Below are 26,979 nucleotides of genomic sequence, written 5' to 3'. Positions count from 1 at the left end.
AAGTTAATGCTGGTTCTGATAGAAAGGGGTCAGAATACACAGTGCAGGACGGGTCAGGGCTGTTTTATCAGCAAAAGGGGGACCAACACGATATTAGGCAGGTGGTCATAATGTTATGCCTGATTGGTGTATATTTATATATTCTAAAATGTATTTTTATGACAAACTACACAAATAATATTGTTGCAATAACACAGTGAGCTTTAAATGCAGATGCTCCTTATTGACTCTTTTGCTCAGCATACGCAAATTAACATGAAAGTGATATGAATGTTTGATTAGAAGGATTAGTAATGTCTGTACTTTTGTGAATGATTAATCAGAGAAATAACAAAGCTGTAAACTCTCTCACTCACACACACACACACACACACACACACACACACACACAATTAGCTGTATAAACACAAGACTCTAGTTACTTCAGCTAGGCGGTAATTAGATTTAGCACAGCCTATTAACGCTGATGAAGGCGGCGGAGTTTTTGGGTCTTTAATGATCGCTGTTTGTGGAATGAGAGCAGATGATGAAGGCTTACAGCTTGTTACTGACCACTACACACGACACAGACCTGTTACTGACCACTACACACGACACAGACCTGTTACTGACCACTACACACGACACAGACCTGTTACTGACCACTACACACGACACAGACCTGTTACTGACCACTACACACGACACAGACCTGTTACTGACCACTACACACGACACAGACCTGTAAACAACAGTGTGATGACTTTCAGCTCACTGAAGCATCTTCTTCAATCAGCCGAACATTCCTGATCAAACATTTCCGCCATTAAGTGCTGAGAAATAAGTTTTGGGAAATATTTTGATCAACCACCGCGCTATCCAAGCTGACGTGCTTATTTATATTTATATATATATATATATATATAAAGAATGTATTTATTCTCTAGTAGGCGCATTTGGTACGCTCAGGCGTTTGGTCATATGCGCTTTTTGCTGATTGGTCAGCTGAACAGTATGGGCGTGGCGAGGCAGAACTGCTCGCTTTAACATGGGACTGGAGGCGCTGCCGGATTTCATTGAGCTGCGCGTCTCTGTGTTCTCTGACCTTAGAGCTGTGAAATAATGTCCGTTTCTACCAAACTTTCGGACCTGATCGTGTTTGTTACTCACTGAAGACTGGAAATTAAATAGCCGAAGAGTACTCGAGCGTCTCCAGGGAGAGCATTTAGTCTCATCTGAATTGTGGGTTCCAGATTTGGCGATGGATTTGGCTTTGGTTCTCCTGTCCGTCTCACTGTCCAGCGTGTGCGTTTCACTGTCCAGAGCAGAGAGACACAGCGTTTTCTGGAATAGCACCAACCCAAAGTGAGTATTTATATTCTTCACGCTTTTAGAACTTGGTAGCTTTGATTTTTTTTAAAAATAACAAATAAAATAAAATAAGAAAGAAAGAAAAAAACTAGTGGAGCTTCAATGTTCTCCTCACACTCCAGGGGTTTCCTCCCTTAGTCCAAAGAAATGAGTAGTAGGCTGTCTCCAATCCCCAAATTTTCTGTTTGTGTGTGTGTGTGTGTGTGTGTGTGTGTGTGTGTGTGTGTGTGTGTGTGTGTGTGTATGTATACTTGTACCCGTACCCCGAGTTTCCTGAGATAGACTTCAGGTTCCCTGAGACCCTGTGTGATGGATGGAACTGATTTTAATGGCAGGTTTTTTGGACTCTTTCTTAAGTCGTTTTGGTGAGCTGGTGTGATCTTGTAGCTTGTTTTTTGGGGGAATGTGTGTGTGTGTGTGTGTGTGTTCGTCTTCATGTAATGAGATGATGTATTGCGACACGGACATGGGTTTCTGCCGTGCCAACACGTTTCCGTGACTTCAGTATTTAACTTGTATAATTCACATGATCCATTATTTCCCAGCACTGACCACACTGCTGTTTCTCTGCTCTTGTTAATAATCCAGTGGGTCAGGTATGTAAAGAGTATTATAACTCTGAGCTGGGAAATCTCTGCTCTGAATCTGCTTCTAAACCACGTAACCTCTCCTTCTAACTAGTCCCAGTGTCTAAAGTCTAATGGACAGGGCACTGGTCAAGCTGTCAGCTCTTGGGTTACATGCCATACGTCCTGCTGCTTGCTGTAAACAGTGTGATTTGACACTGTGTAGTACAATAGTATGCGGTTTAGACTGCATTCTTTGATCGGGAATGTCAGCCTCAGATAGTCTGGCAGTGATTGTTGTGTTTTTTTTGTCTCTCTCTTCACTCCTTTTAAGAGTCAGCTCCCTAAAGCCTTTAATCATGATCTGACAAGTTAAATCAGATGTGTGAACAGAGACAGAATGCGTAAGCAGTTCAGACTGCAGACTGATGACCCTGTTTTAGATCAGCGTTAACTAGCTCACCTCCTCAATCCTCATCCCAGTTTTCCGTTTAGTTTTCTGCATCCCGGTCGAAGCAGGTAGGCTATTTTAAATTTCTTTTAATGCATAGGAATTCACCTGGAAGGGGGTAGAAGAGGATATGAAAAGCATATGGTGTGGGATGTGGTCAGCAGCAGTGGCCTTTCTTCTAACTTCATTCAACAATCTCAGAAATCTTAAGATTGTGGGATGTTTTTCTTTTTTTTTAGTGAAAATCTCTCAAGCGAGACTAGTGGTCCCCGGGGACGAAGGGGAAGAGGTGGGGTCTGAGTACTACTTCACAAAACGAGCATGGCTTCACGAATAAAATGTGGTCAGCTCGTTCATGTTCCAGCCTGATGAAGGTTCATCATTGTAGCTGCTGGATTCTGTATGTGATCAGGATTTAACACAACAATCAACCAGTTTTCCAGCATTGCCCCAAACACCTTTTGTGAGTTGTGGTGCTTTAGAAGAAAGGGGCCACTAATCTGTGAAAGGCCCCCTGGGACCTGGCGTTGACACCTGTGATTTAGAGTAACCTGACTCTGAGGCCGTAGGCACAACTACTCACAACGGAGGAATTAGAGCCAGCGTAATGTAGGAGTCGAGACGCCAGAAAGACAGAAAGTTCTGAAAAGTTTCTCTCTCTCTCTCTCTCTCTCTCTCTCTCTGTCTCTCTGTCTCTCTCTCTCTCTCTCTCTGTCTCTCTCAGCCTCTCTGTCTGTCTCGAACATATTTCAGTGTATGTGTGGAACCGAACAAAAGAAGCCAATTCTGCATAAATAGCAAGTAATGCTCGCTATTTTTGTTATTGTTTATCATGGCTAACTCATTCTCCATTCTGTCTCTCTCTCTCTGTCTCTCTCGCTCTGTCTCTCTTGCTCTGTCTCTCTCGCTCTGGTCTGATCCTATAATCAGAGAAAAAAAAGAAACTCTGGGAAAAATGCATTTGCTGCATTTTTTTTTTGGTGTGTGTATTTTTCTTTACTTACTGCAAACTAGTTTGACATTCTCATCTCACCACAAACCCTTTAATCCTTTTCTACCCCAGCACCCCCCTTTCTGCCCCCCAACACACACACACACATCCCCCTCCAATCACGGTTAAACTGTGTGCTGCAGATGCCTTTAACCAATAATTCAATTTGTGTAAAGATCAAGTTGCTGGGTGTCTTTCTTTTTTTTTTTTTTTTTTGCTAGACTAAAGGTGTGTGTGTGTGTCGGCACATGCATGTACAGTTATGTGTCCAGTTCCAAGAAACAAACTGAGCTGATGTGTTTATACCTGCCCCTGCTTGTGTCTGTTAATGTTGCACATCTGTGTGTGTGTGTGTGTGTGTGTGTGTGTGTGTGTGGGGAGTGTCAGAAGGAAAGCTTGTATTCCGTCGTTCACTGTCTTTGACACATTAACCCAACTTCCTGTTCATAGTGGACTCGCTCACTGACCTTAGGATCATCAGTATGAATGTAATATTAGTGTGTGTGTGTGTGTGTGGTGACATGCAGCTAGACAACTAAATGAATATTTCAATAAATTCATCCTGATTTTTCATTTTCATTTTTTGCTTTTTTGCTTTTGCATGGTATTGAAATAATCTCTCTCTCTCTCTCTCTCCCTCCCTTCCTCTCACTCTCTTTCTCCATTTCTCTTTCTCCCTCCCTCCCTCCCTTCCTCTCACTCTCTTTCTCTATTTCTCTTTCTCTCTCCCTCCCTCTCTTTCTCTTTCTCTCTCTCTCTCTCCTTCTTCCACACCTCCGTCTCACCCTTGGCTGCATGCCCATGGCACCACTTGGCTTATTGGCACAAAGTTCAGACTTTCTTCTCCTTCTCCTTTAACTGTTTCCCTCCATCATGTCCGACTCTGTCCTCCGTTCAGTGACGCTTGTCCCCTCGATTTGTTTCGTTTTGCTCTCAGAATAGAACTCTTTACACGGATTAATCAGCCCTGAAAGGCGCTTAGTGAAGTATTTTAACAAAGGCAGTCCAGAGGGCACACAATTTTTTTTTAAATTTGAGAAGAGAGACGGTCCAGTTCATGCTGTCCGTCTGTCACTGTGGGGGGAGTGGGGAGGTGCGTCAGGGGGGTTGAGTGAGTGATGAAGTGCCATTTACTCCATCGATGTATTGTCACTCTCGCTGCCTCTCTGGTGGTCTCTGAATGGTGGGGCTACCCCTCAGTTCACCCCTCTTTCATCATTTTCTCTCTTTTCTTCTCACTCCCTCTTTTTCCTCTTTTCTCTTCTTTATTTGCCTTTTTTCCTTTCACTCTCTGTATGAAGGGAATTGAATGTAAAATATGTGATTTCTCTCTCTCTCTTTCTCTCTCTCTCTCTCTCTCTCTCTCTCTCTCTCTGCCTCTCCACCTTGCTCTTTTATCACTCTTGGCAGCTGTAACCCTCTTTCAGTACGCACTCCTTTTCATCACCTCCTGAACTGTTCTTCTTTCGTTCTTTTCTTCTGCCTTGTCTCGTGCTTTTCTTTCTCTCAGCCACTTGCTGGTGCTTTCTAAAGCTTTAACATTTTTCTTTCTCTTTCGAAATCTGTTCTTCAGATTTACAAACACACACACAGGGCTTCCACTGTTTTTTTTTCTTACCGTCTGTCTGTCTGTCTGTGATCTGGTGAGTGTCCCTCACAGAGGTGTCCATCACCGTGGTTATTATGACCAGACGTTATGTAAGATTTGATATCGCTCCCACCACATCACCGCTATCCATCTGATAGCAGATAGGAAATAGTAAATCAGGGAAAAGGGCTGCAGAGCAACTGTGTGTGTGAGATAGAGCAAGACGGCGTGTTCCTCTGCTGAGTGTGTGTTTCCTGCCCAGCTCTTTTCCCGGGAAAATGGCACATCCTGTACATGTCGTAAACAATACCTTTCTCACACTCTTGTGCACGCAAGAAGTCTGCTTCTTAAACGAAATCTGCCTCACACTCTACAGTTATTCACACATTCCTAAAGGCTGGGAACTCCGGTAAACTTCCCGCAATTTGAGCTTTCTCTGTTACACACACACACACACACAGAATATAACACACTTAAATGTTTTGAGTTTCTATGAACATTAACTTTAAAGACTTCCTCTCTCTCTCTCTCTCTCACTCACACACACACACACACACACACACACACACACACACACACCTATTCATTTGCAATCAGTCATATTGTTGTTCATGTTTTAGTGTCTTTACAGGTGTGTGTGTGTGTGTGAGAGGGAGAAACAGTGGTTGTGTTATTTGCAGGACAGTCTCAAGTGGTCGAGTGTTTCTTGGCTGAGAGCGAGTGCGTGAGTGAGTGTGTGTGTGTGAGAGTGCAAATTCTCTTCTTTGTAATTGTGGGTTACAGCTCTCCATCTCCTGTTGACTGTCTTCTAAGGAGTCGACTTCTACACAGTTAATCATGGATAATCAATAACACCATTAATTCGGTTTCCTTTTCTCTTTCCTGCATCTTCTTCAAGTCCTTAAAGTTGATAGATCTTTGCCTCCTGTGTGTAAAGAGTGGCATTAAAAAACAAGCCAGGATTTATGAAGGGGGAGTTTTTGGTAGACTTGTGGCAACAGCACATGTTCCTGGATTATATTACTGCATTACGCTACCATGACCAAGGGCAACTCCGAAAGGTAAAAACCTATAGAGAAGGAGGAGAGAACCGGGGCAGATCAGGTCTCGGTGTCGGAAGAAAAGCTCTTCAGCAGACGGAACTGTTCGTACGGGTCGTGTTCCAGGTACGGTGTGATGCTTACTTCAGAACTTCTGAGAAGTCTGAGCTCTGCTAACCTCCGTGCATTGGATATAAAAAGTGGAGGAAAACATGACCGAAACTAATCGTGGTATATTTGGGTGAATGCTGTAAGAAGCCGTGTTACTGTGAGGTCACCTGCTGAACTCGGGGTTGCGGAGACCATCCAAAGTCCAGGAGTAGGGGTTGCATTCATTAGATTGTTGAAATTCAGGAGTTACAACATCTAAAGGAATGCAGCAAAACTTCTACCTTGCTGAGAAAAAAAATGAACTCGTGTGACACAAACACGTCCGCTCCCAGCCCAAACCTCGGACTTGTGTATTTTTCTTCGTTAATTACGTGGCAGGTTTTATATTAACCCCAATGTCCTGAGAACTGAGCAAAACAGGAAGAACCAGGCTTGAAAACACAGAAGGATTTCTTTCACTGGTTTGCTGTGATCGGGTTACAAAAGCGTATTCTATTCCCACCTGTGGACGTCGAGCGTTTTGCAGTTCAATGTGCAAAGAATGCTAACATCTTTATCACGGAATCCAATCGATAGAGGAAAGTGTTCAGTCATTCTCTCACGAAGGGCAGACAAAGGAGAAAACTTTCCAGAGAGAAAGGAGACAGGAGGTGATCAAGGGGAAAGCAAGAGATTGATGAGGAAAGGTGGAATGGAAAAAAAAGATGGCCTATACTGGTTGACGATCTTATCTTTTAAAGGGGCGAACTGGGTCGCCATGGCAGCAGAATGGGCAGCACCAGCACGCGCAGACACGGGACACTAACCAGCATGCCTTGCATTCCAGTCATCTGGCCTGTGATTGGTGGAGAGAGGGCTTATGAGTGGGGGAGGAGAAGCTCAGAGTGAGGGGATCAAGCAGGCTTATTGAACACTGAACACACACACACACACACACACACACACACACACACACAGGGAGGGAGAGGAGAAGGCACAGAGACGGATGGATGGATGGGATGAAAGCGTGAGTCTGTCCTGAGCCGGAGACGAGGCCCATTGCGGCGTATCAAAGCCTCTCTCAACTTTCCTTTTCTTCTCTCTCTCTCTCTCTCTCTCTCTCTCTCCCCTCCTCTCCATCACTCTTCCTCACTCTCATGCACATGTGTAACACTCTGGAATACTTCAAAGCAGCACAGTTTTGGCTCAAGTGCTTTCGTTTTTTTGGCATGGAACAATATACAGGTTTTTTTTTTGCAAAGCTTTGCTTTCTTTTTTTGTTCTTTAATCTTTCTAATAAAGCATCTGCTTCTCTCTCTCTCTCTCTTTTTCCTCATTCATCCTGAGCACTTACCAAAACAGTCTGTCCACCTATTTTTTTCCTAGAGGGGGGGGATGTGGGGGGCTTGTCTATAATGATCTGGCTGTGGAACAATCGGGGATCTGTCCCTGGGCCCCCCAAGCTTTTCTCTCTCTCTCTCTCTCTCTCTCTCTCTCTTGCTCTCTCGTTCGCTCTGCATTAGGCAGGGTCTGCTGCGGATGAATAGGACCGTGTGGCCACCTCTGAAGCCCGGGTTCTGTAATCCGGCTGCACAGAGTGGCCGATTATCCGGCCTTGCAACATTCCTGACCAGTCATCCAGAATGCTGAAGCCAGCAGCAAAAGTTCAGACAGAAAACATTTGCACTGAAGCTGGAGGACTGATTAAATAGCGATGGAGGTGGAAGGAGAACATCGGAGGATGTCGGACATTTAAGTAACAGGTGTGGGACAGAATTCAGGCATAAAAGATCAGAAGTGGATCCAAATCCTGGATTTAATATCGTACAGAGCCGGTGTCGTGTGATCATGAGCCAGATTTCAGATGTACTCAAGTCTGTCTGGAAGAGGGGAAAAGTTTGAACCGTAAATCGTGAATAATCGGGAACAAATAACGTGTGTATTACTCAGTTTCGTGTGTGTGTGTGTGTGTGTGTGTGTGTGTGTGTTTGAATCTCAGCTGCTGACTCACTGCATTTCCTCCACCTTTCACCACTCGCTCCTCTTTCCCTTCCCCCAGAAAACTTCACATTCCAGTTAGTAGAGAGGAAAAGAGGTGGATGGACAGAGAGAGGGGGTGGACATCAATAGAGACTCCAACACCAAGCCCAAAAGGACATCAGCACAAAAACCTTAGCTTCCAATAAACAAATAATCATAAACTTCACCAAACCGCCAAACACAAGTGCTACACAGTAATCGCGCGGGTGATTCATTAGCACACACCCGTTTGACTAATCAGTCTCGGCTTGTTGAGTCTTTACTTTAAAGATTTGAACTAAAGCTGAAGGACAAATTGTGGAGTGATTGTAGAAAAAGAGGAATTGGTTTGTTTCTAATCATATTGAGCTTTGTTGTAAAAGGAGAGAAAAGAGAGAGAGAGAGAGAGAGAGAGAGAGAGAGAGCACAGTGGCAGTTAATGAGCGATGACAGGGGTAAGTCACTCTCTGAGGGTTGTGTTGTGTGCAGAAAGCGGAGGCGTTAAAGCCGGAGAGTGAAAGCTTTTGCTGTGTGAATAAACCCATTGATAAAGTAACTGTAAAACTCCAGAGGACACTCACTAGGCCAAAGAAGAGCCTCTGACCCCTTACACAGGAGTCGACCCCCATCCCACACACCCCCCCCCCAGTCCTCAGGGCTCGGGGTGGAGCGACATAATCGCCCCCCCTCTGGGGTCACTTTAATGCACTGCTTTGTGTTTTAATTGCTCTCCCTCCGACCCTCTTTTAATGACCACATTGCGACCATACTGCAGACAGCTTTTAATCATGACCTTTAATAGTGTGTGTGTGTGTGTGTGTGTGAGATTTTTAATCCAAATCTTAGGACAAATATTTTAACATGTATGTAACTATTTGAAAAACCTAATCCAAAAATATCTCTCACTTCACTTCTCTCTGTCTCTGTCTCTCTCTTAATCCTTTTATCCCATGCCACAGCACAGAGAGAGGGGTTCATGGTGGACCCTACAGTGTGTTTAGGGGATGTGATCAGCAGAGACAGGTTGCTGACTGTTGTTCAGGGATCAGAAACAGTGTGTGAGAGAAATCACAGGAGCAGGAGAGTTAAACATGGTGATTGATGCAGGGATGAAGAGATGGATGAAGTGCTACTCTACTATCAGATAGAAGGATGTGTGAAACACCAGTGTGATGCTGGACTCACAGTTACTGTATGGATCATATAACTAAAGCAGAGTGAAGGGACATCACTGTGGGTGATGCACCATGTGGACAGCATTGGTCAGTCAACAAGTCAGATAGACAACCTAACTAGTTGATTAGATAGTTTATCCAACACACACTACATAATCAAACTGCAGGTAAATACACACACACACTACACAATTAAACTGGTGGGTACACACACTGCTGCAGGTTTATACACACAATCAATACACAATCAAGATGCAGGTCTATACACATCAACATGTACACATATGATAGCAGTCTGTTGTGTGATTGTATAAAGTGCTGGGGTTACACACTTCATGCCCATGTCCACATTTTGTGCAAGTGTTTTGAGCTTTTGCAGAAACGTGTGTGTGTGTTTGTGTGTGTGTGAGTGAGTGAGTTACTGAGTAATGATCACCTGCAGGTGCTGGAGTTCTGGGACAGTGTTGATGCAGTACTGGGATTTGGCCTGAAGTTACAGTATTTCTTGTCATGGGCTTTAAACAAACACACACACACACACACACACACACACACACACACACATTCTTTCTCTCACTGGAATGTAGTTCTGGGAAAGAGAGAGAGAGTCAGTAGAGCAGGAAGGCTGGTGGAGGAGTGCAGTGAGGGAGGACAGACGAGAGGAAAGGAGTCGAGATCAGACACTCAGCCTGTCTTGGCTCTCTCCTTCTGCCAGAACCGAGGGTGGGAGGGTGTGTGTGTGTGTGTGTGTGTGTGTGTGTGTGTGTAATGAGCTGCAGACAGAACACACATTTATTCCTCCAGGTTCAGGGCGGGTTCCTCCTTTCCCTTTCAAACTGTGTTAATGCCTCAAAAAGTTTGTGTATTAATGCAGTCTGTCTGTCTCTTTCCCTCTCTCTTTTCTCTTTTTCTGTGTGTGTGTGTGTGTGTGTGTGTGTGTGACAGGAAATTTCCCTGTGGGTGAATGTGTAGATTGTCGATTGTCCTCTTTCTGTAGAAAATGTATTCTGACTGCATTCTAATATCTTGACGCAAACAACTTCCTGTGGGGTGTAAGAAGAACACACACACACACACTCACCCCATCGTTCTCCTTTCAATGGTTTTGATTTTTTTGTGTCCACTGGGTCATTGTTCCCTCTCCAGTCCTTGTTGATTTCCCAGGGCTCCTCACACACCCCTCTCGTGATCAGTGCCGAGGTGTGTGAAGCGGTCATTACGCCACACTGCAGGTCAGGAGCCTTACAGGAGCTTGTGTAGAAACGTGACGATGATCACAAGGTGACTCTGTCCGGCTCTTCCACAGCGTATTAAAAACATATTCAGCTCTATGTTTAGACCAACTACACAATAACACGGGGCCCTGTGTGCTTTAACTTTCTCTGTGATTGGTTTGTTGTACGATGTTTTAACGATGTTTTTTACGAAGTTTTTACATCTCTGTGGTGTTGCTGAATTAATTGTTGATTAGAACTGAACCTAACTTCATTTGAATATTTTTTGATGTTTGTGTCAGGGCTGGGTCACATGACCCAAATATAATCAACATTCTGTTTCAACTGCTAACAAAATAGATTTATAATAAATCCATCCATCCCTCCATCCATCCAAATTTAAAATAAATGTATCGTCCCTCCATCCATCCATCTAGATATAAAATAAGTGTATCACCTGTCCGTCCGTCCCTCCGTCCATACCCCCCTCCGCCTGTCCCTCCTTCCCTACATCCATCCATCCAGATTTAAAATAAATGTTTCATTCGTCCGTCCATCTATTTATCTATTAATTCTTTACAGCACTTATCCTGCTGGGGAACCTGGAGCATCTGCTGTATCGTCCAGCTCTGCTGGCTCACTGCATATCGGCTGACCCGTCTTGTGCCTGTTTCAGGTTTCAGGAGGACAGCTACACGGTGGAGGTGCATCTGAACGACTACCTGGACATCGTGTGTCCACATTACCCCCTGGGCACGGTGCCGTCTCAGGAGGCCGAGCGCTACGTGCTGTACATGGTGGAGCGCGAGGACTACGCAGCGTGCAGGCCGCAGTCCTACGAGCAGATGCGCTGGGAGTGCGGTCAGCCGTTTGCTCCGCACGCGCCAGAAAAGTTCTCAGAGAAGTTCCAACGGTTCACACCCTTTACCCTGGGCAAGGAGTTCCGTCCTGGCCAGAGCTACTACTATATCTGTGAGTCATGAATGAAGCTGTTATTATAATCATTTCCTCGTTTGTTACTGCTGAATCTGTATTTAAATCAGACACGACGTAACGCTGAGCGTAATCCAGTGCAGGAAGAGTTGCTTGGGAAACTGGCAGACGTTTGCATGGTGCACATGTCAGAGGCTTAGTTTCTTTTCGTCAGTGTAGGACTACATCACGCAGTCCACACCCATGAAGGCCCAATTTTACATTTATGGCACCGTGAGCTTCCAGAAAAGAATTCTGTGCGCATGAGTCAAGTCCATGTGTCCTTTCAGCCCATCAGTAATGAATAGGTCCCCGGATTTGTCATGCGAGTCCACACTCTGGGCTACGTGTCGTTTCGGCTGCACTGTGAGCCACACACATTAAATACCAGGCGTTAGGTTTGAGCTTTGGGATCGTTCTTCAGTAAAAAAAAAAAAAAAAGTCCCCTGGATCTTTGAGGCTCAACCTTTATTCAGTGGAATAATTTAGTCTTGTTTATCATTAATACCAGCTGCACTTTAAGGATCTTTCACAATGAGACATGGAGGATTAGACCACACAAGGCTATAATTGAAGGCGTGACAGATTGTTTACATGTCCAGATGGTCAAGCTTAGAATTTAAAGAAACCCGATTACACCATTAGTTTCTTTCCCACTTTAATCCTTTTCTTTTTTTCTTTTCTGCCTCTCAAACAGCCAAACCGCTGCACCACCATGGACAGGAGTGCCTGAAGCTGCGAGTGGACGTCGTGGCTAACGATGGTGAGGATCACCTAAGCAGAACTGCCATGCTACATGTTGTGAAGGATTGATTTGTAACTTGTTTCTATTCTGTGTTTAGGATCGCAAGAGGCCAGAGTCGGACCGGGGAAAGGAAGCGGAGGAGGCGTGCACACGACCTCGAACCGCTTACCAGCAGGTAGAAATGACTTTAATGCTAATGTTAAAAAGAAACACAGGCTGTGGATGAAGGGATATGAATAAGAAGGTATTTTTTTCTGCCCTCTTATTTTCACAGACGAACCGGTCGTGATGCCAGATGTTCAGAAAAGTACTCGAACAAACTCCGCAGTCAGACCAGTATTTTGGACCGTCCTTACAATCCTGCTCCCTTTATTACTACTGCTGGTTTTACAGTAAGAACATTTTAAAGCACTACAGTGGTCCAAGAATGAGATGAAGGCGGCATGTGTCCATCAAAACACCCAGAAGGAGCTCTCAGAAACCCAGCGCTGGCCACTGGGGGAAGGAACAGAAGAGCCGTCTGATGCTGTTTTGGTTTTCAGAGACACCAAAGTCGCTCTCCTAATCTGCTTCCTGAAAGGATGCTTTATGTGAAGAGAGATGTTTTTTTTGCTCAAAGCATACTTTTTCACCAACCTTAAGTAAAAGCGCTCTGTAGTTGGAGGGACGATAAACGATGAGGATTCAGTGTTGTGGGCTCTTTGACCAAACCAAGGCAACATTCTGTAAGTGTGTAAAGGACACAGAGCAGAATCTAATGAACCAAAGATCACAGAACTCATCACTAAAGCCTGCGAGGGTTTTGTTGTTGTTTTCAAGTTATTTCTTCATGTAGCAGTAAAGAAGCACAAGCTGTTTTTAGTTGACCAAATCAACTGGAATTGTATGATTTACTATCTCACACACACACACACACACACTACAGATGTGCCATACACGTATTGTAGCATTCATTCATTCACACACAACCTGTTTTGTTGTTGTACATGTTTTATTTGAAGAGATCTTAAGTTATTAAGTCTGCTGTTGAATGAATAGTTGTGTATAAAGAGCAAAAGATCCAGTTTATACTTTGTGAAACAAAAAAAAGAAAAAAGCAGAGAGAGAGAGCGAGTGTGAGAGAGCGCGAGAGAGAGAGCGAGCGAGTGTGAGAGAGAGAATGTGAGAGCGAACGAGAGAGCGAGTGTGAGAGAGAGCGAGAGAGAGAGCGAGCGAGTGTGAGAGAGAGAGAATGTGAGAGCGAACGAGCGAGCGAGTGTGAGAGAGAGAGCGAGCGAGTGTGAGAGAGAGAGAGCGCGCAAGTGTGAGAGAGAGAGAACGTGAGAGCGAACGAACGAGCGAGCAAGCGAGTGTGTGTGTTAGAGAGAGAGAATGTGAGAGCGAACGAGCGAGTGTGTGTGTGTGAGAGAGAGAGAGCGCGAGCGAGCGAGAGAGAGAGGATTGAGAGTTTGCTAGTTTAGCCTGTCCCCAGCCTGTTCATTATTAGTGGAGTGTAAAAGCCTTTCTGCTTTTTTCTCTTCTGGTCATCAAACTGATTTCATATCTCTGGAGTTTCTGACATCAGTTAATAATAATAATAATAATAATAATAATAATAATAATAATAATAATAATAATAATACATCCACACCATCAGCCATAACATTAAGAGCACTGACAGACATGAACAAATGTTTTACAGTTATTGAATATGAATAAACTCGCATTATTAAGCTAATTTCATCTGCATTTTATATATATAATGTATGTACACACGTAATAATACAGTTAACCACAAACCAAAAACACAGAGTCATGTGAGCTGATGTAGCTAAACTCTGACTCACTGCATGCACAACTGATGAACCTGACTCCAAAAAGAGTCGGTCGACTCGGTCGCTCTGATCTCCCCCTCGAACCCCGGTGTTGTATTGTGTTCTGTGTAAAATGTATATTATGTACATATAGATGACTATATATATAAAAAAACATGACCTTTGGTAAATAATGTACATGTGAAATTCTTATGTGAAATAAATCTTATTTTTGGAACATGTTTATTACTGCTGTCTTTTTTTGAAGGAAGGAAGGAAAGAAAGAAGGAAGGAAGGAAAGGGAAAGAAAGGAAGGAAGAAAGAAAAGAAAGAAGGAAGGAAAAAAAGAGAAAGAAAAAGAAGGAAGGAAAGAAAAGAAAGAAGGAAGGAAAGAGAGAAAGAAGGAAGGAAAGAAAGAGAAGAAAAAGAAGGAAGGAAGGAAAAAAGAGAAAGAAAAGAAAGAAGGAAGGAGAGAAAGGAAAGGAAGGAAAGAAGGAAGGAAAGAAAGGGAAAGAAGGAAGGAAAAAAAGAGAAAGAAAAAGAAGGAAGAAAAGAAAGAAGGAAGGAAGGAAAGAGAGAAAGAAGGAAGGAAAGAAAGAGAAGAAAAAGAAGGAAGGAAGGAGAGAAAGGAAAGGAAGGAAAGAAAGGGGAAGGAAGGAAGAAAGAAAAGAAAGAAGGAAGAAAAAAAAGAGAAATAAAAAGAAGGAAGGAAAGAAAGAGAAAGAAAAGAAAGAAGGAAGGAAGGAAAGAGAGAAAGAAGGAAGGAAAGAAAGAAGAAAAAGAAGGAAGGAAGGAAAAAAGAGAAAGAAAAGAAAGAAGGAAGGAGAGAAAGGAAAGAAAGAAAGGAAGGAAAGAAAGAGAAAGAAGGAAGGAGAGAAAAAAAAGAATGAGGAAGGAAAGAAAGAAAGAAAGAAAGAAAGAAAGAAAGAAAGAGAAAGAAAAGAAGAAAGGAAAGAAAGAAAAGAAGGAAGGAAGGAAAAGAAATAAGGAAGGAAGGAAAAAAAAAGAAAGAAGGAAGGAGAGAAAGAAAAGAATGAAGGAAAGAAGGAAGGAAAGAAAGAAAGAAAGAAAGAAAGAAAGAAAGAAAGAAAGAAAGAAAGAAAGAAAGAAAGAAAAGAAGGAAGAAAAGAAAGAAGGAAGGAAGGAAAAAAAGAAAAGAAAGAAGGAAGGAGAGAAAGAAAAGAATGAAGGAAGGAGAGAAAGAAAGAAAGAAAGAAAGAAGGAAGGAAAGAAAGAGAAAGAAGGAAGGAAAGAAAGAAGAGAGAGAGAGAGAAAGAAAGAAAGTCATGTTCCTCTCTCTCTGGCTTTAGTAGGCAGTGTGTGTGTGTGTGTGTGTGTGTGTGTGTGTGTGTGTGTGTATAACTTATTTCTATTCACTTCTATTCCCGCTCCAGCTTGTTCTCCTTCTGTCTCTTTACATTTCCTGTTTCTCTCTCAGCTCCTGTCCTGCCTTTTCACCCTGTTTTTGTTTCGACTCCCTCTCCCTCCCTCTCTCTCCCTCTCCCTCTCTCTCCCTCTCTTTCTCCATCTCCATTGTTCCACCCTTCCTCTTGCTCATCTCCAGAGGCCTCTGTCTTTTTTTTAATGACTGTGTCTGTAAAAACAGCTGTCACGCCGTCCCTCTCTCTCTCCATCCCGTGTGCTTTCAAAACAATGGCCCTGTGACCGTAAATCACACACGTTTTCACCCCACTGACCTCCGCTGAAGACACCGGACAGGTTCAGAGGTGACAGAGAGCTCATCAGTGCAGAAACTCTCTTTAAACACCATGAGTGGGAGAGAGGAGAGAGAAAGAAGTGAGGGAGCAGACAGGAGTGCTGAGGGAAGAGAGGAGTACTGAGGGAAGAGAAGAGTGCTGAGGAAAGAGAAGAGTGCTGAGGAAAGAGAAGAGTGCTGAGGGGAGAGAGGAGTGCTGAGGGGAGAGAGGAGTACTGAGGGAAGAGAGGAGTGCTGAGGGAAGAGAGGAGTACTGAGGGAAGAGAGGAGTGCTGAGGGAGCAGAGAGGAGTACTGAGGGAAGAGAGGAGTACTGAGGGAAGAGAGGAGTACTGAGGGAGCAGAGAGGAGTACTGAGGGAAGAGAGGAGTACTGAGGGAAGAGAAGAGTGCTGAGGAAAGAGAAGAGTGCTGAGGGGAGAGAGGAGTACTGAGGGAAGAGAGGAGTACTGAGGGAAGAGAGGAGTACTGAGGGAAGAGAGGAGTACTGAGGGAAGAGAGGAGTACTGAGGGAGCAGAGAGGAGTACTGAGGGAAGAGAGGAGTACTGAGGGAAGAGAGGAGTGCTGAGGGAAGAGAGGAGTACTGAGGGAAGAGAGGAGTGCTGAGGGAAGAGAGGAGTGCTGAGGGAAGAGAGGAGTACTGAGGGAAGAGAGGAGTACTGAGGGAAGAGAGGAGTGCTGAGGGAAGAGAGGAGTGCTGAGGGAAGAGAGGAGTACTGAGGGAAGAGAGGAGTACTGAGGGAAGAGAGGAGTACTGAGAGGGCAAGGTCTCCAGGTGATTTTACACTCCTGCTAGAAAAGGCTAAACATCACTATAGTCTTTATTTATGAAGAAAAAATCATATATAATCCAATTTATCTATACTGAATGTCAGATTATTGAACTTATTTCTAGATTCTTTTAAAATTCTTGAAATAGTCTGGCTTTATAAACAGGTCATTTTACCAGTTTTAATCATTTATTTCTTTAGAAAAAAGAAAGAATGATCTGAAAGTAGAATAACACATAATAATAATAAGAAAGAAAGAAAGAAAGAAAGAAAGAAAGAAAGAAAGAAAGAAAGAAAGAAAGAAAGAAAGAAAGAAAGAAAGAAAGAAAGAAAGAAAAATAAATGAAGAAAAAAAAATAAATCAAGATAGAAAGAAAGAAAAAAGACAGAAATATACCAAATATGAGATTATTGGTTATTTCTAGTCTACTTATTCCAGCTTTAAGATTTTATTTCTTATTTTCTTAAAAAAACTAGAAACTTCTGAATATTATATAAATGTTTTTTGTTTCATGTTTTTCTCCAGTGTTTCCTCTAAACTACATAGATTTTTTTAAACATTGTAAAGGCAGATTAAAGTTGATCCAGTCCCAGGGAACCACTTTTGGAGGACTGGACATGGATAGATCTTTAAATCCGTGTTTGGACAGTAAAAAAATGTGTCTCCTGTGCAAGTGCCTAAAAAAAGAGAAGCAGTCTTTCCTTCCTGAGCTTCCTGCAAAACAGATAGAGATTTTTTTGCAGACTGTTTCTTTGCTATCAGCATGACTTTTTTTGGTTTTTCAGCATGTTTTAGTTTCCTCATGTTACTCCGGTTCTTTCCTTCAGCTCAGCACATCTGTACCTACATATTAAGATTAATCATTTGAGTTCAGGTCCAAAAGGTACATAAATAAAGTGCGCAGTTTACTTTATTTATTCTCAACAGCATCAGAAATGGGGAAAAAACAACAACATGGCCGCTAACACCTTTGGTTTTTACCATGTTGTAGTATTTAAAGATATGAAAGAGTCCTTTGACGGGAAACACCCAAATGATCACACTGACACGTGGCCTGAAAATACCAGGCTTTGGAAACCCAGGGGCTCGAGAGTTTTATAGAAGAGTTTCTTGAGTCAGAGTTGGCAGTAGGATCTCCTGAAAAATGATGAGGGTATTTGACCATGTGTTCTTGATCAAGAGAACAAGACAAATACATTCAGGTTCTATTAGTCATGTGGCCTGCTTCCTTCATCTGCACAACAGGAAATGATTCAATCTTTAAAGAAAAATGCCATATCAGAAGGATGTAGGTGATGTGAGGTGGTTGTATTATTTCACTACATGCAGTCTTGGCTGGACCGAAGATGAGCTACAGAAACACCTGAGATCTGATCTGTACATTTCTCCAAGGACGTTCCAGGAGACGGCAATGAAAAAAATCTGAAAAAACAATCAAACAAACAAACAAACAAACAAACGACTTGTTTCTGTAATCAGGTATGTAGTGTCATCAAAAGGATGCTAAAGAACCTCTCTAGGACTTCCTGAGACTTGAAGCCACTCCAGCATCGCTGTAGCTCTGTTAATCAGGTCAGTGTCGTGATGAAAGGTGAACCTTCAATATCGTTCAAGAGATACTCTTCCTTCATCCTTCCCTCGATTCTGACCATGTTTCTCCTCCCTGCCACTCAGTTGATGAACAGATTTCAATTTCTGTCTCAGGATTGGCTCCTGTCTAGACCCTCCCCCAAGACCTGATTGCTGAATTTCTGAGGTGGTTACCCTTCCAGCAGGTTCTCCCATCTCTCTGAAGCTCTGTTCGAGTTCCTGGTCACCCCCCTGACTGAAGCACTTTGAATCTGGGCACTGAGCTTGACTGGATGATCACTTGGAAAAGTCCCGTTGACTCCAAACTTCCATTTCATAATACTGGAGCCTTCTGGGCTCATGGGAACATTTAAAGATTTAGAAATGGTTTTGTTTTTTTGTTGTTTTTTTTTTTACCCTTGCCCAGATTTATGTCTCAGCACAGTTTGATCATGGAGGATTAGGGAGAGTTTCTTGGGTTTTGGATCAACAAGCACTGTGAATGGTGGGATCTTCTACACACAGATGCGTGTCTTTTCAAATCATGATCAATCGCTTGATGTTGCCACTGGTGGACTTCAGACAAGTTCTGGAAACATCTCAAGATAATCAAAGCAAACAGGATGCATCTGAGCTCAAGCTGAAGTGCCTTAGTCGAGGACTTGAATATTTATTGAATCAATATTTCCTTAAATATATTCGCCATTATGGATTAGTGTAACCGGAACCAGAACCAGAACCTGAACCTGATCCAAACTCACTGTATATAAAACTCTTAGCTTTTTTTGTGTGTAGCTTTCTCAGTTCTCCAAGTTTCTTCAGAATGTTTTATACTAGGCTCTGTGTCTTTGGGCTATTTAAAGCTCTTCCACCTGTAAGCTCTAGAAACACAACAGAAGAAGAACTTCCTGATCAGGAGTCGAGAAAACGAAAAAGATTTAAGTTTCACGTCCTTTTTTTTCCAAGTCAGTCACGTCTACTGCGACTTTTTCTTATTGGACTCGGAACATACCATAGCATGTATTTCAGGAACAGAGCCAAAAACAAAATCCCACAATCCAACATTATATTCATCCTAGAAGGAAACTGATGTGTTCATTCGTTACTGGCTTGGTCTGAAGCCGCATCTGGTAGACATTTCCAATCTGACAGTGGACCAACATCTGAACTGCCATGGTCGACACGGGCTTCTGCAGTGTGTGGAAATGAATCCGGATCAATTTCCAGCAGCTTGCAAGCACTACTCTATTCAACTAGATGCTCCTGTGAAGCTCATAGCACCAAGTTGGGAGTGTGCTCTTCTACATGATCGTAAAGACTGTGTGAAAGACTATGATGCGAGTCAATCTGCTGCATGTGTTCCAGCAAGTCGTTGTAAGCTGGTTTGTACACGCATCAGTGTTTTAATGCAGGATCTGCAGGAACCAGAACACAGTTCAGCATGGCTCCATTCCAAGTCTTATCCTTCAGCCCCTGATGTTTAAGATACTATGGTTTTTGGACCAGTGGCTGTCTAGAGTGGTGTTTGTGGCCCCCAAGTAGCCTACAAGACCGATGATCCCAGCAGTGGACACAATACTGTTGTAGCTTGTTGTAGCAGATAGATATTCTAGCCAGGTTACACCTGGGTTCAGTGCAGGAAGAGCACAAAGAGGACATCTTTCTGGTCATTCTGGGAATTGTGTTCCTTCCATCATCCGGATCCAGTATTAACCTTCTCACCTTTCTAAAGTGACTATAAGACACTGAAGGTCGCTCTGGATAAGGCTGCTAAATGAGACAACGTCCATTGCTAAATGTTCTATACAAATATAAAACCATTAAATTGAAAATGAAGTTGTTTTGTGGAGTTTTTTTGGAAATGAAGTGATCCATTATGGAGGTTTGCTAATTCTGGACATTTGCTATTTAACAAATTTCCATTTATGATTAACTGCATAAAAGAAACCAACACTACTAAATGACATTTTTACTATTTGGTGGCTCAGTGCTACAGCAGGTAATGTTGCTGCTCACAGCTTGAGGGTAGCTGGTTCAACCCTGAGCTCCAGTTTGTGTGTATGGAGTTTCTCATATTCTCCCTCGTCTCCATATGGGATTCCTCTGGGTTTCCTGTTTTTCTCTCACCTCCTGACCAGGCTAAACTGCCCCTAAGTGTGTATGTAGAGTGTGTGTGTGTGTCTGTGTGACTGAATTGTGTCCCAAAAATACACTCACAGAGTCTAATCTAAGCTGTATGTTCTACCCTGGAGCTCAGTGTTGTTCAGCATTACTGAAGATCAGTAAATAAAGTTGAGGTTGATGAATCTACTGAACTATTAAAACTCTTGTAAAACTTTACTACAAATGGACCAGGAATCTATAAAACTTAATAATTCTATAAACAATCGCTTTTGCACTTTTGTTTCTAATAGCATCTGATAGAGGACTCAATATAAGAGCACATTTTTAGATGTTTGAAACAGTTCATCACAACACTCTTTGAAAACTGAGCTTAAGAAAGATCTCGCAAGTTCTCTCAGGCAGCAACTGCATTTTTTTTTTGGTCCAGGATTTAATGATAAAGCCGTGGTGTTTTCCAGCTTGCGCTCTGCTTCTTGTGCTCGGAGCTCCACACCTTGCTCACAGATGTTAGCAAACGTTTTCACTAATCAGCTTAAAGAATAAGGTTTATATTACCTGAACTGCTTGCCTTTGCGAGGAGGTTTAAGATGTCAGCTGTGCAGAACGCTACACGGTGTTCTCGAACTGTTTATTTATTACATCCAGGGATTTTTACTTGCCAGAGGCACAGCATGATTCTTCTCTTGGCATTTCGTTTTTGTTGAAACCGATTTTCAGCATCTTAAATGGCTATAAAGTTGGGTGTGTCTTCTTTGTAGCGTTTTAAGGCAACAGTTTACAATCATTATTAGTATTAAGCTAACGCATATAAGATGTGTATACATATTTATAGGAGTAACCAGTATAGGAGAACCAGTATAGGAGAAAACCAGTTTTGTTCCTGACAGAACAAAAGCTTCGTCTCAAATTCACATGCACTCGAACTGCCTGAAGCAACTCTTTTCCATGGGAAAAGAACAAGGACATGAATGAGAATTCTTTCTGTATGGCGTAACCCTTTATGGCTACATTTCATTAACCTGGGGCAGTGGTGGCTCACATGGTTAAGGTTGTTGATCAGAAGGTTGGGGTTCAAGTCTCACTGCCCCTGAGCAAGGCCTGTAGCTGAAGTGGATGCAACTATGGCAGCTTGACCCAATAAAGCAGATGGTTGTGGTGTCGAACCAAAAAATGGGCCATTGGGGGGAGTGGTAGCTCTAGTGGTTAACCTTGCTCAGAAGGTTAGGGTTCAAGCCTTGGGCCACTGAACAAAGCCCTTTGCAACATCGTGCTCTGACCCCAACCTCCAAAAGCTGGAATATGTGAAGGAATAAGAGTCTGAGTGTGTTGTAATGGATATGTGACAAAAATAAAGCCTACATTTGTGTCTAAATTCTGATCGCATGGAAATAGAAACAAACTCTTGTTAGAGTAAAGGAAATAAAAACAAAACACTAGTATCATTTAAACTTCTACACAAATGCATTTTGTTCCATTTTAAGGGAAAACAAACAATCTGAAGTCCAACATGGGTATTGTGAAGGAGGTTTATGTTTACATAGCTGCATTATTCTTTCATAACACTTTTTGTGACAGATTTTATCAGTCAGGTTTAAAATCCGACTAAAACACAGAGGTTCATTTGAAGAACCACAAACCCATGTGGATATAATAAATCAGCTCAAAATCTGCTTACTGCCTGCACTCGGTTCTCTGGAGACTACAACGCCTTGTCAGCATTTGGTCTAAAACGAGACCTTTCTGAGTCAGCCAATCAGCCCTCGGGTGGAGTCGCTCAGTGGGAGGGGCCTGTGACTCATTCCACTGTGTACTAAAGTGTACTAAAGTGGTTTAGCACCCCGTAATGAGCTTGTTGACTGCGTACTCCTCCATGGGGGGGCTAGAAAATGAGGCCCCTCCGAATCCATTTTAAGTGCAGTGAGTGAAAGGGAGTCTAGCTGGCCAAAAACATCAGATTAATTCAGCCTTGTGTAAATATAGTGCACTCGTGTGCATTTAGTGGCTTCGGGATTAGCGCTTTAAGAGCCAGCGCATGGACGTGGATCATATTCTGGAATTTCCATATCGCCCTGCTCCGCTCGAGTTCTCGCTCGTGTATTTTTGTTGTGCCTTTCTGAGACGGTTTGTGTCAGACTGTCAGACAGACAGACAGACAGACAAACAGACAGAAAGATCTCCAATCGAGTGAGGACAACCAACTCGGACAAAGGTTTCAATCGAGTCAGTCAAACATCTCAGGGAAAATAATCTGTATTATACATCTGGACTTGATGTAACACAATGTATGGAACATATGGAAATTTAACAGTAAGATTTTACAGAAGCGACACATTCTACAGAGTGAACACAAATAAAACCGAACACGAGAGAAATCAGGACTCTGACACAAGAGTTAATAGTCGTAAAAGATTTCAGCGACTGGATGCGGTTCCCTTCACCACATACACTAAGACCGACGATCCGAAATCGGCGCTCCCATTTTAAGATGCTTTGTGAATACAGTCACTTTTTCACGCTGACGGATTACACAATCGGTTGCAGTAACTCAAAACAGTAACACGGCTCTGACTTGTCGGCTGCAGACATTCCTGTGCCGCAGTGTGTGTATTTCTAGAACAACAGTATCCTATTATCAAGCTTGTTAAAAATCAACCCTGTACGGGGCGCCGTCAGAGCCGGGCTACGCCACGGTTATCTCGCACAAGCGTGACGCTGTGCAACCACGCTGTCAGTCAGTCTGACTCCGACTTCTCATTCTTCTGGGGCACCAAAAATACGATAAAAAAAAATAATTACAGAGACGTCTCTGTGTGGAAGTCAGTTCCAGTACACCACGTTCTAGACATTTGTTTATATAATTATAATTATAATGAGATGCAGAGGAAAGGAAAATTCACAAAAAAATCTACATCTGATTTCAGGTCTCGATGTTTTAGAACACTTCCGGCTTCCACTCTGATCTCACCAGTGTATAACAAATAGGAAAAAAAAAAAGTCACAGAGACAAAAAACAAGCATATCTGAGTTAGAGACATGGTCCAGCAAAGTCGTCACATCTTCAGACCCTTCTTCTTCAAGTCCTCTTTAGCCTCTTGTATCTGGGCCTTCAGTTCTCGGGCTGCTTCTTCACAGTCATTAAACATGGCTACTCTGTACCCCACAGTTGCCAGAGAATAACAACCAAACACCACCAGCAGGTACACCGGCATCGGCCAAGCCACTTCCTTGTACACGGCAGGCAGCTGCAAGCCAAGAAGGTCAAAGGTCACCAGTCCCCAGGCAACAGCAACCAGTGACACGCCCAGAAGCCACTCCAGAAGTTTGGTCATGATGAAGAAGTTTGGAGAAATCAAAGGAGAACCTAAGAGGAAAAAAGACAAGATTGTCCTACAAGGCTTTAAGGAATTACACGTTTCTAATGATCAGGATTACAGGAAGAAGAAAAAAAACAGGCTTGAGACAATACCAGTTAAACGTCCAGTGCAGCTCCAGACCTATATTCCTCAGTTATAACTCACTATCCTACTCACTGTGTTCCTCAGCGCCGTACTCACTGCTCCTTTCAGTTTCATGGTTAATGAAGTACACTAGCAGCAGAACTAATAACATGTCGACTTAAATACCTTTCCATTTAGCACCTACTGTATGTTCAAGTCTACTGTCCAGTCCTGGATTTACATTCAACCATCTCTCTGGACTCACATTTACTCATAACTATATGGCCAAAAGTATGTGCACCCCTGCCCATCACACCCATATCAGGATCTTCCTCAAACTTTTGCTCAAACTATTTAGAATGCTGTCTTTAGTGTAGCTTTACAGTTACCCTTCAACGAACCTAAGAAGCCCAGACCTGCCCCAGTATGACGTCAGAGAGCTGCAGGGATGATGTGTTCCTGCAGGCAGAGTCGGATCCTTACGTTGTTGTTTTCTTTATCAAATTAATTTTCACAAACAACTTTTTAAAAATTCTTAAGCCTAAATACAATCAACAGAAGTAAAAAAAAAAAAAAAAACTATAAACGAACTACACCACGCACAGTCGCATGATTTCAGCGTCATTACCACTAAAGCGTCCGGATCTTTATTTAAAACCATGTTGTCTTGTAAAGATCCACTGTGCTCTTTGTTTGTGGATCAATCTGGATGAATGAATGAAAAGTTTCGAAGTCTGTAAGAGCACGTTATTTAATATAAACACAACGAAAATGTAATGGATGAGTTTTTCCTGTGACGGCGTGATGACGTTTAAAGTCCGCGACAACCTCTGTAGTCCTGTCAAGCTACTTGTTAACAACTGACTTTATAATAATTAGCTGCGAGTGTCGCATTCCTGGTGTATTTTATGGGGCAGAATAAAACGTGTAAATATCTCGGGCTTGTCTCAGAGCATATTTCAGACAATTAAGCATCAATTCATTCAAATGAATGAACAGAAATCCCCACAGCCTCGCTCCAACACCACATGAGAGTCTGATGGTCAGGGGTGCACAAACTTTGGGCTTTAAAGCGTAAATCATGACATATGCACCGTTTTGTCACTTTACTCCCATGTTACCTGATGAGACCGGTGTGTTTGTTATCTGCGTTTCTGTTCAGATGCTAACTGCTTGGCTGGCTTTGTATTTATACTCCACACGATCACAATAAAAGTTAAATCTCACGTAATATCATCAAAGCGCTTTGGGATGAATAATCTAAAGGATTTTTTTTAAACTTTATGTCGTAATGATATATAAAATACTCGGTGTTTAATCACTTCAACAGGCGCAAGTTTCTTCATATTTTGGCTAGCAACATGCTAACTGCTCTTATCTGCAAAAAGACGCGATCAGCTGAATCCCAGGGAACAAAATGGCTGTTGTTTAAATAAAAATCCTAAAGATGTTGGACAGCTAACAGTAACTAGCTAACTAACGGCGACAATACATATATTAAACCATTCCTGAATATAATCTATAGCTAATTATCCTCTTACCTTAAAGCCAGCTCACCACTTGTACAGTGCGCGCAGAGTTATGACGTCAAAGACTCGCGGAGACTACTGGGAATCGTAGTGCGCTTTAGCCGAAGACGGTTACAGCTCCTGCTCCGATTCCTCCTACTATAACAAAATTAACTATATATATAGTTTATGTTGTTATGCTGTTTTTAAATAAACTGCATCACGATATCATTCTAACTACCTTCCATTGCCATACACTCGGAAAAAAGGGTACTAAACTGTACCATTCTTTATACGTACCTTTTTTGTATTATGGTCCAATTATATGCCACAAATTAATTTAAATGTAACTGTATGCAAACTGTATGAAAGATATATTAAAGTTACAGAAGATGGAAAGGGTAGAATTTAATTCGTTTTTTTTTTTTTTGAGAGAGAGAGAGAGAGAGAGTACTACATCACACACAATTGATTTAAGCCAGACCTTGGCTAAAATGTCAGTGCAATGTGCCAATGAAATGTTTCTATAATAAATGTAGAAACGTGTATATTATTCATCATTCTTTAAGAAATTTAACATTTTAATGAGTGATATGATTAAATATGTCTCTGCAGTATGACTCTGTTTGTTCTTTTAAGACAAACTGTTGAATAGCCTTTACAGCTCTAGTAAAGCTCCTGTACTGCCCTGTTGAAGCTCCTGTACTGCCTTAGTGAAGCCCCTGTACTGCCGAAGCTCCTGTACAGCTCCAGTGAAGCCTCAACTCCAGTGAAGCTCCTGTACAGCCCAAGTGAAGCCCTAGCTCCAGTGAAGCTCCTGTACAGCTCCTGTGAAGCCTCAACTCCAGTGAAGCTCCTGTACAGCTCCAGTGAAGCCTCAACTCCAGTAAAGCTCCTGTACAGCCCCAGTAAAGCTCCTGTACAGCCCCAGTGAAGCTCCTGTACAGCCCAAGTGAAACCCTAGCTCCAGTGAAGCTCCTGTACAGCTCCAGTGAAGCTCCTGTACAGCCCCAGTGAAGCTCCTGTACAGCCCAAGTGAAGCTCCTGTACAGCCCAAGTGAAACCCTAGCTCCAGTGAAGCTCCTGTACAGCTCCAGTGAAGCTCCTGTACAGCCCCAGTGAAGCTCCTGTACAGCCCAAGTGAAACCCTAGCTCCAGTGAAGCTCCTGTACAGCTCCAGTGAAGCTCCTGTACAGCTCCAGTGAAGCTCCTGTACAGCTCCAGTGAAGCTCCTGTACAGCTCCAGTGAAGCTCCTGTACAGCCCAAGTGAAGCCTCAACTCCAGTGAAGCTCCTGTACAGCTCCAGTGAAGCCTCAACTCCAGTGAAGCTCCTGTACAACCCCAGTGAAGCTCCTGTACAGCCCAAGTGAAGCCCTAGCTCCAGTAAAGCTCCTGTACAGCTCCAGTGAAGCTCCTGTACAGCTCCAGTGAAGCTCCTGTACAGCCCAAGTGAAACCCTAGCTCCAGTGAAGCTCCTGTACAGCCCAACTGAAGCCTTAACTCCAGTGAAGCTCCTGTACAGCTCCAGTGAAGCTCCTGTACAGCCCAAGTGAAGCCCTAGCTCCAGTAAAGCTCCTTTACAGCTCCAGTGAAGCTCCTGTACAGCTCCAGTGAAGCCTCAACTCCAGTGAAGCTCCTGTACAGTTCCAGTGAAGCCTCAACTCCAGTGAAGCTCCTGTACAGCCCCAGTGAAGCCTCAACTCCAGTGAAGCCCTAGCTCCAGTGAAGCCTCAACTCCAGTGAAGCTCCTGTACAGCTCCAGTGAAGCTCCTGTACAGCCCAAGTGAAGCCCTAGCTCCAGTGAAGCTCCTGTACAGCTCCAGTGAAGCTCCTGTACAGCCCAAGTGAAGCCCTAGCTC

At 43.0% G+C, this 26,979-nt stretch overlaps 2 protein-coding genes across 3 annotated transcripts; one reads left to right on the top strand and one right to left on the bottom strand.

Annotated features, from left to right (window-relative positions):
- Positions 1 to 1,043: 1,043 nt before the first annotated feature.
- efna1a (ephrin-A1a) lies at positions 1,044 to 13,822 on the top strand. The gene is made up of 5 exons (XM_058405174.1): positions 1,044 to 1,344; positions 11,161 to 11,456; positions 12,154 to 12,219; positions 12,299 to 12,376; positions 12,476 to 13,822. Exons 1-5 carry the CDS (start codon positions 1,241 to 1,243, stop codon positions 12,595 to 12,597), a joined length of 666 nt encoding a protein of 221 aa, XP_058261157.1. The 5' UTR covers positions 1,044 to 1,240; the 3' UTR covers positions 12,598 to 13,822.
- An 8,584-nt stretch (positions 13,823 to 22,406) lies between these two features.
- On the bottom strand, positions 22,407 to 25,293 carry dpm3 (dolichyl-phosphate mannosyltransferase subunit 3, regulatory). 2 transcript variants are annotated; one of them, XM_058405352.1, is made up of 2 exons: positions 25,153 to 25,293; positions 22,407 to 23,535 (listed from the first exon to the last, which is right to left on the bottom strand). In XM_058405352.1, exon 2 carries the CDS (start codon positions 23,501 to 23,503, stop codon positions 23,225 to 23,227), a length of 279 nt encoding a protein of 92 aa, XP_058261335.1. In that variant the 5' UTR covers positions 23,504 to 23,535; positions 25,153 to 25,293; the 3' UTR covers positions 22,407 to 23,224. The 2 variants fall into 2 exon arrangements, with proteins under 2 accessions (XP_058261335.1, XP_058261336.1); XM_058405353.1 differs by lacking the exon at positions 25,153 to 25,293 and adding an exon at positions 23,641 to 24,123.
- Between the last annotated feature and the right edge of the window lie 1,686 nt (positions 25,294 to 26,979).

This window comes from Hemibagrus wyckioides, linkage group LG12 (genome assembly GCF_019097595.1).
Source record: "Hemibagrus wyckioides isolate EC202008001 linkage group LG12, SWU_Hwy_1.0, whole genome shotgun sequence".
Lineage (NCBI taxonomy): Eukaryota > Metazoa > Chordata > Actinopteri > Siluriformes > Bagridae > Hemibagrus > Hemibagrus wyckioides.
This window is presented reverse-complemented; position numbering and strand designations above follow the sequence as displayed.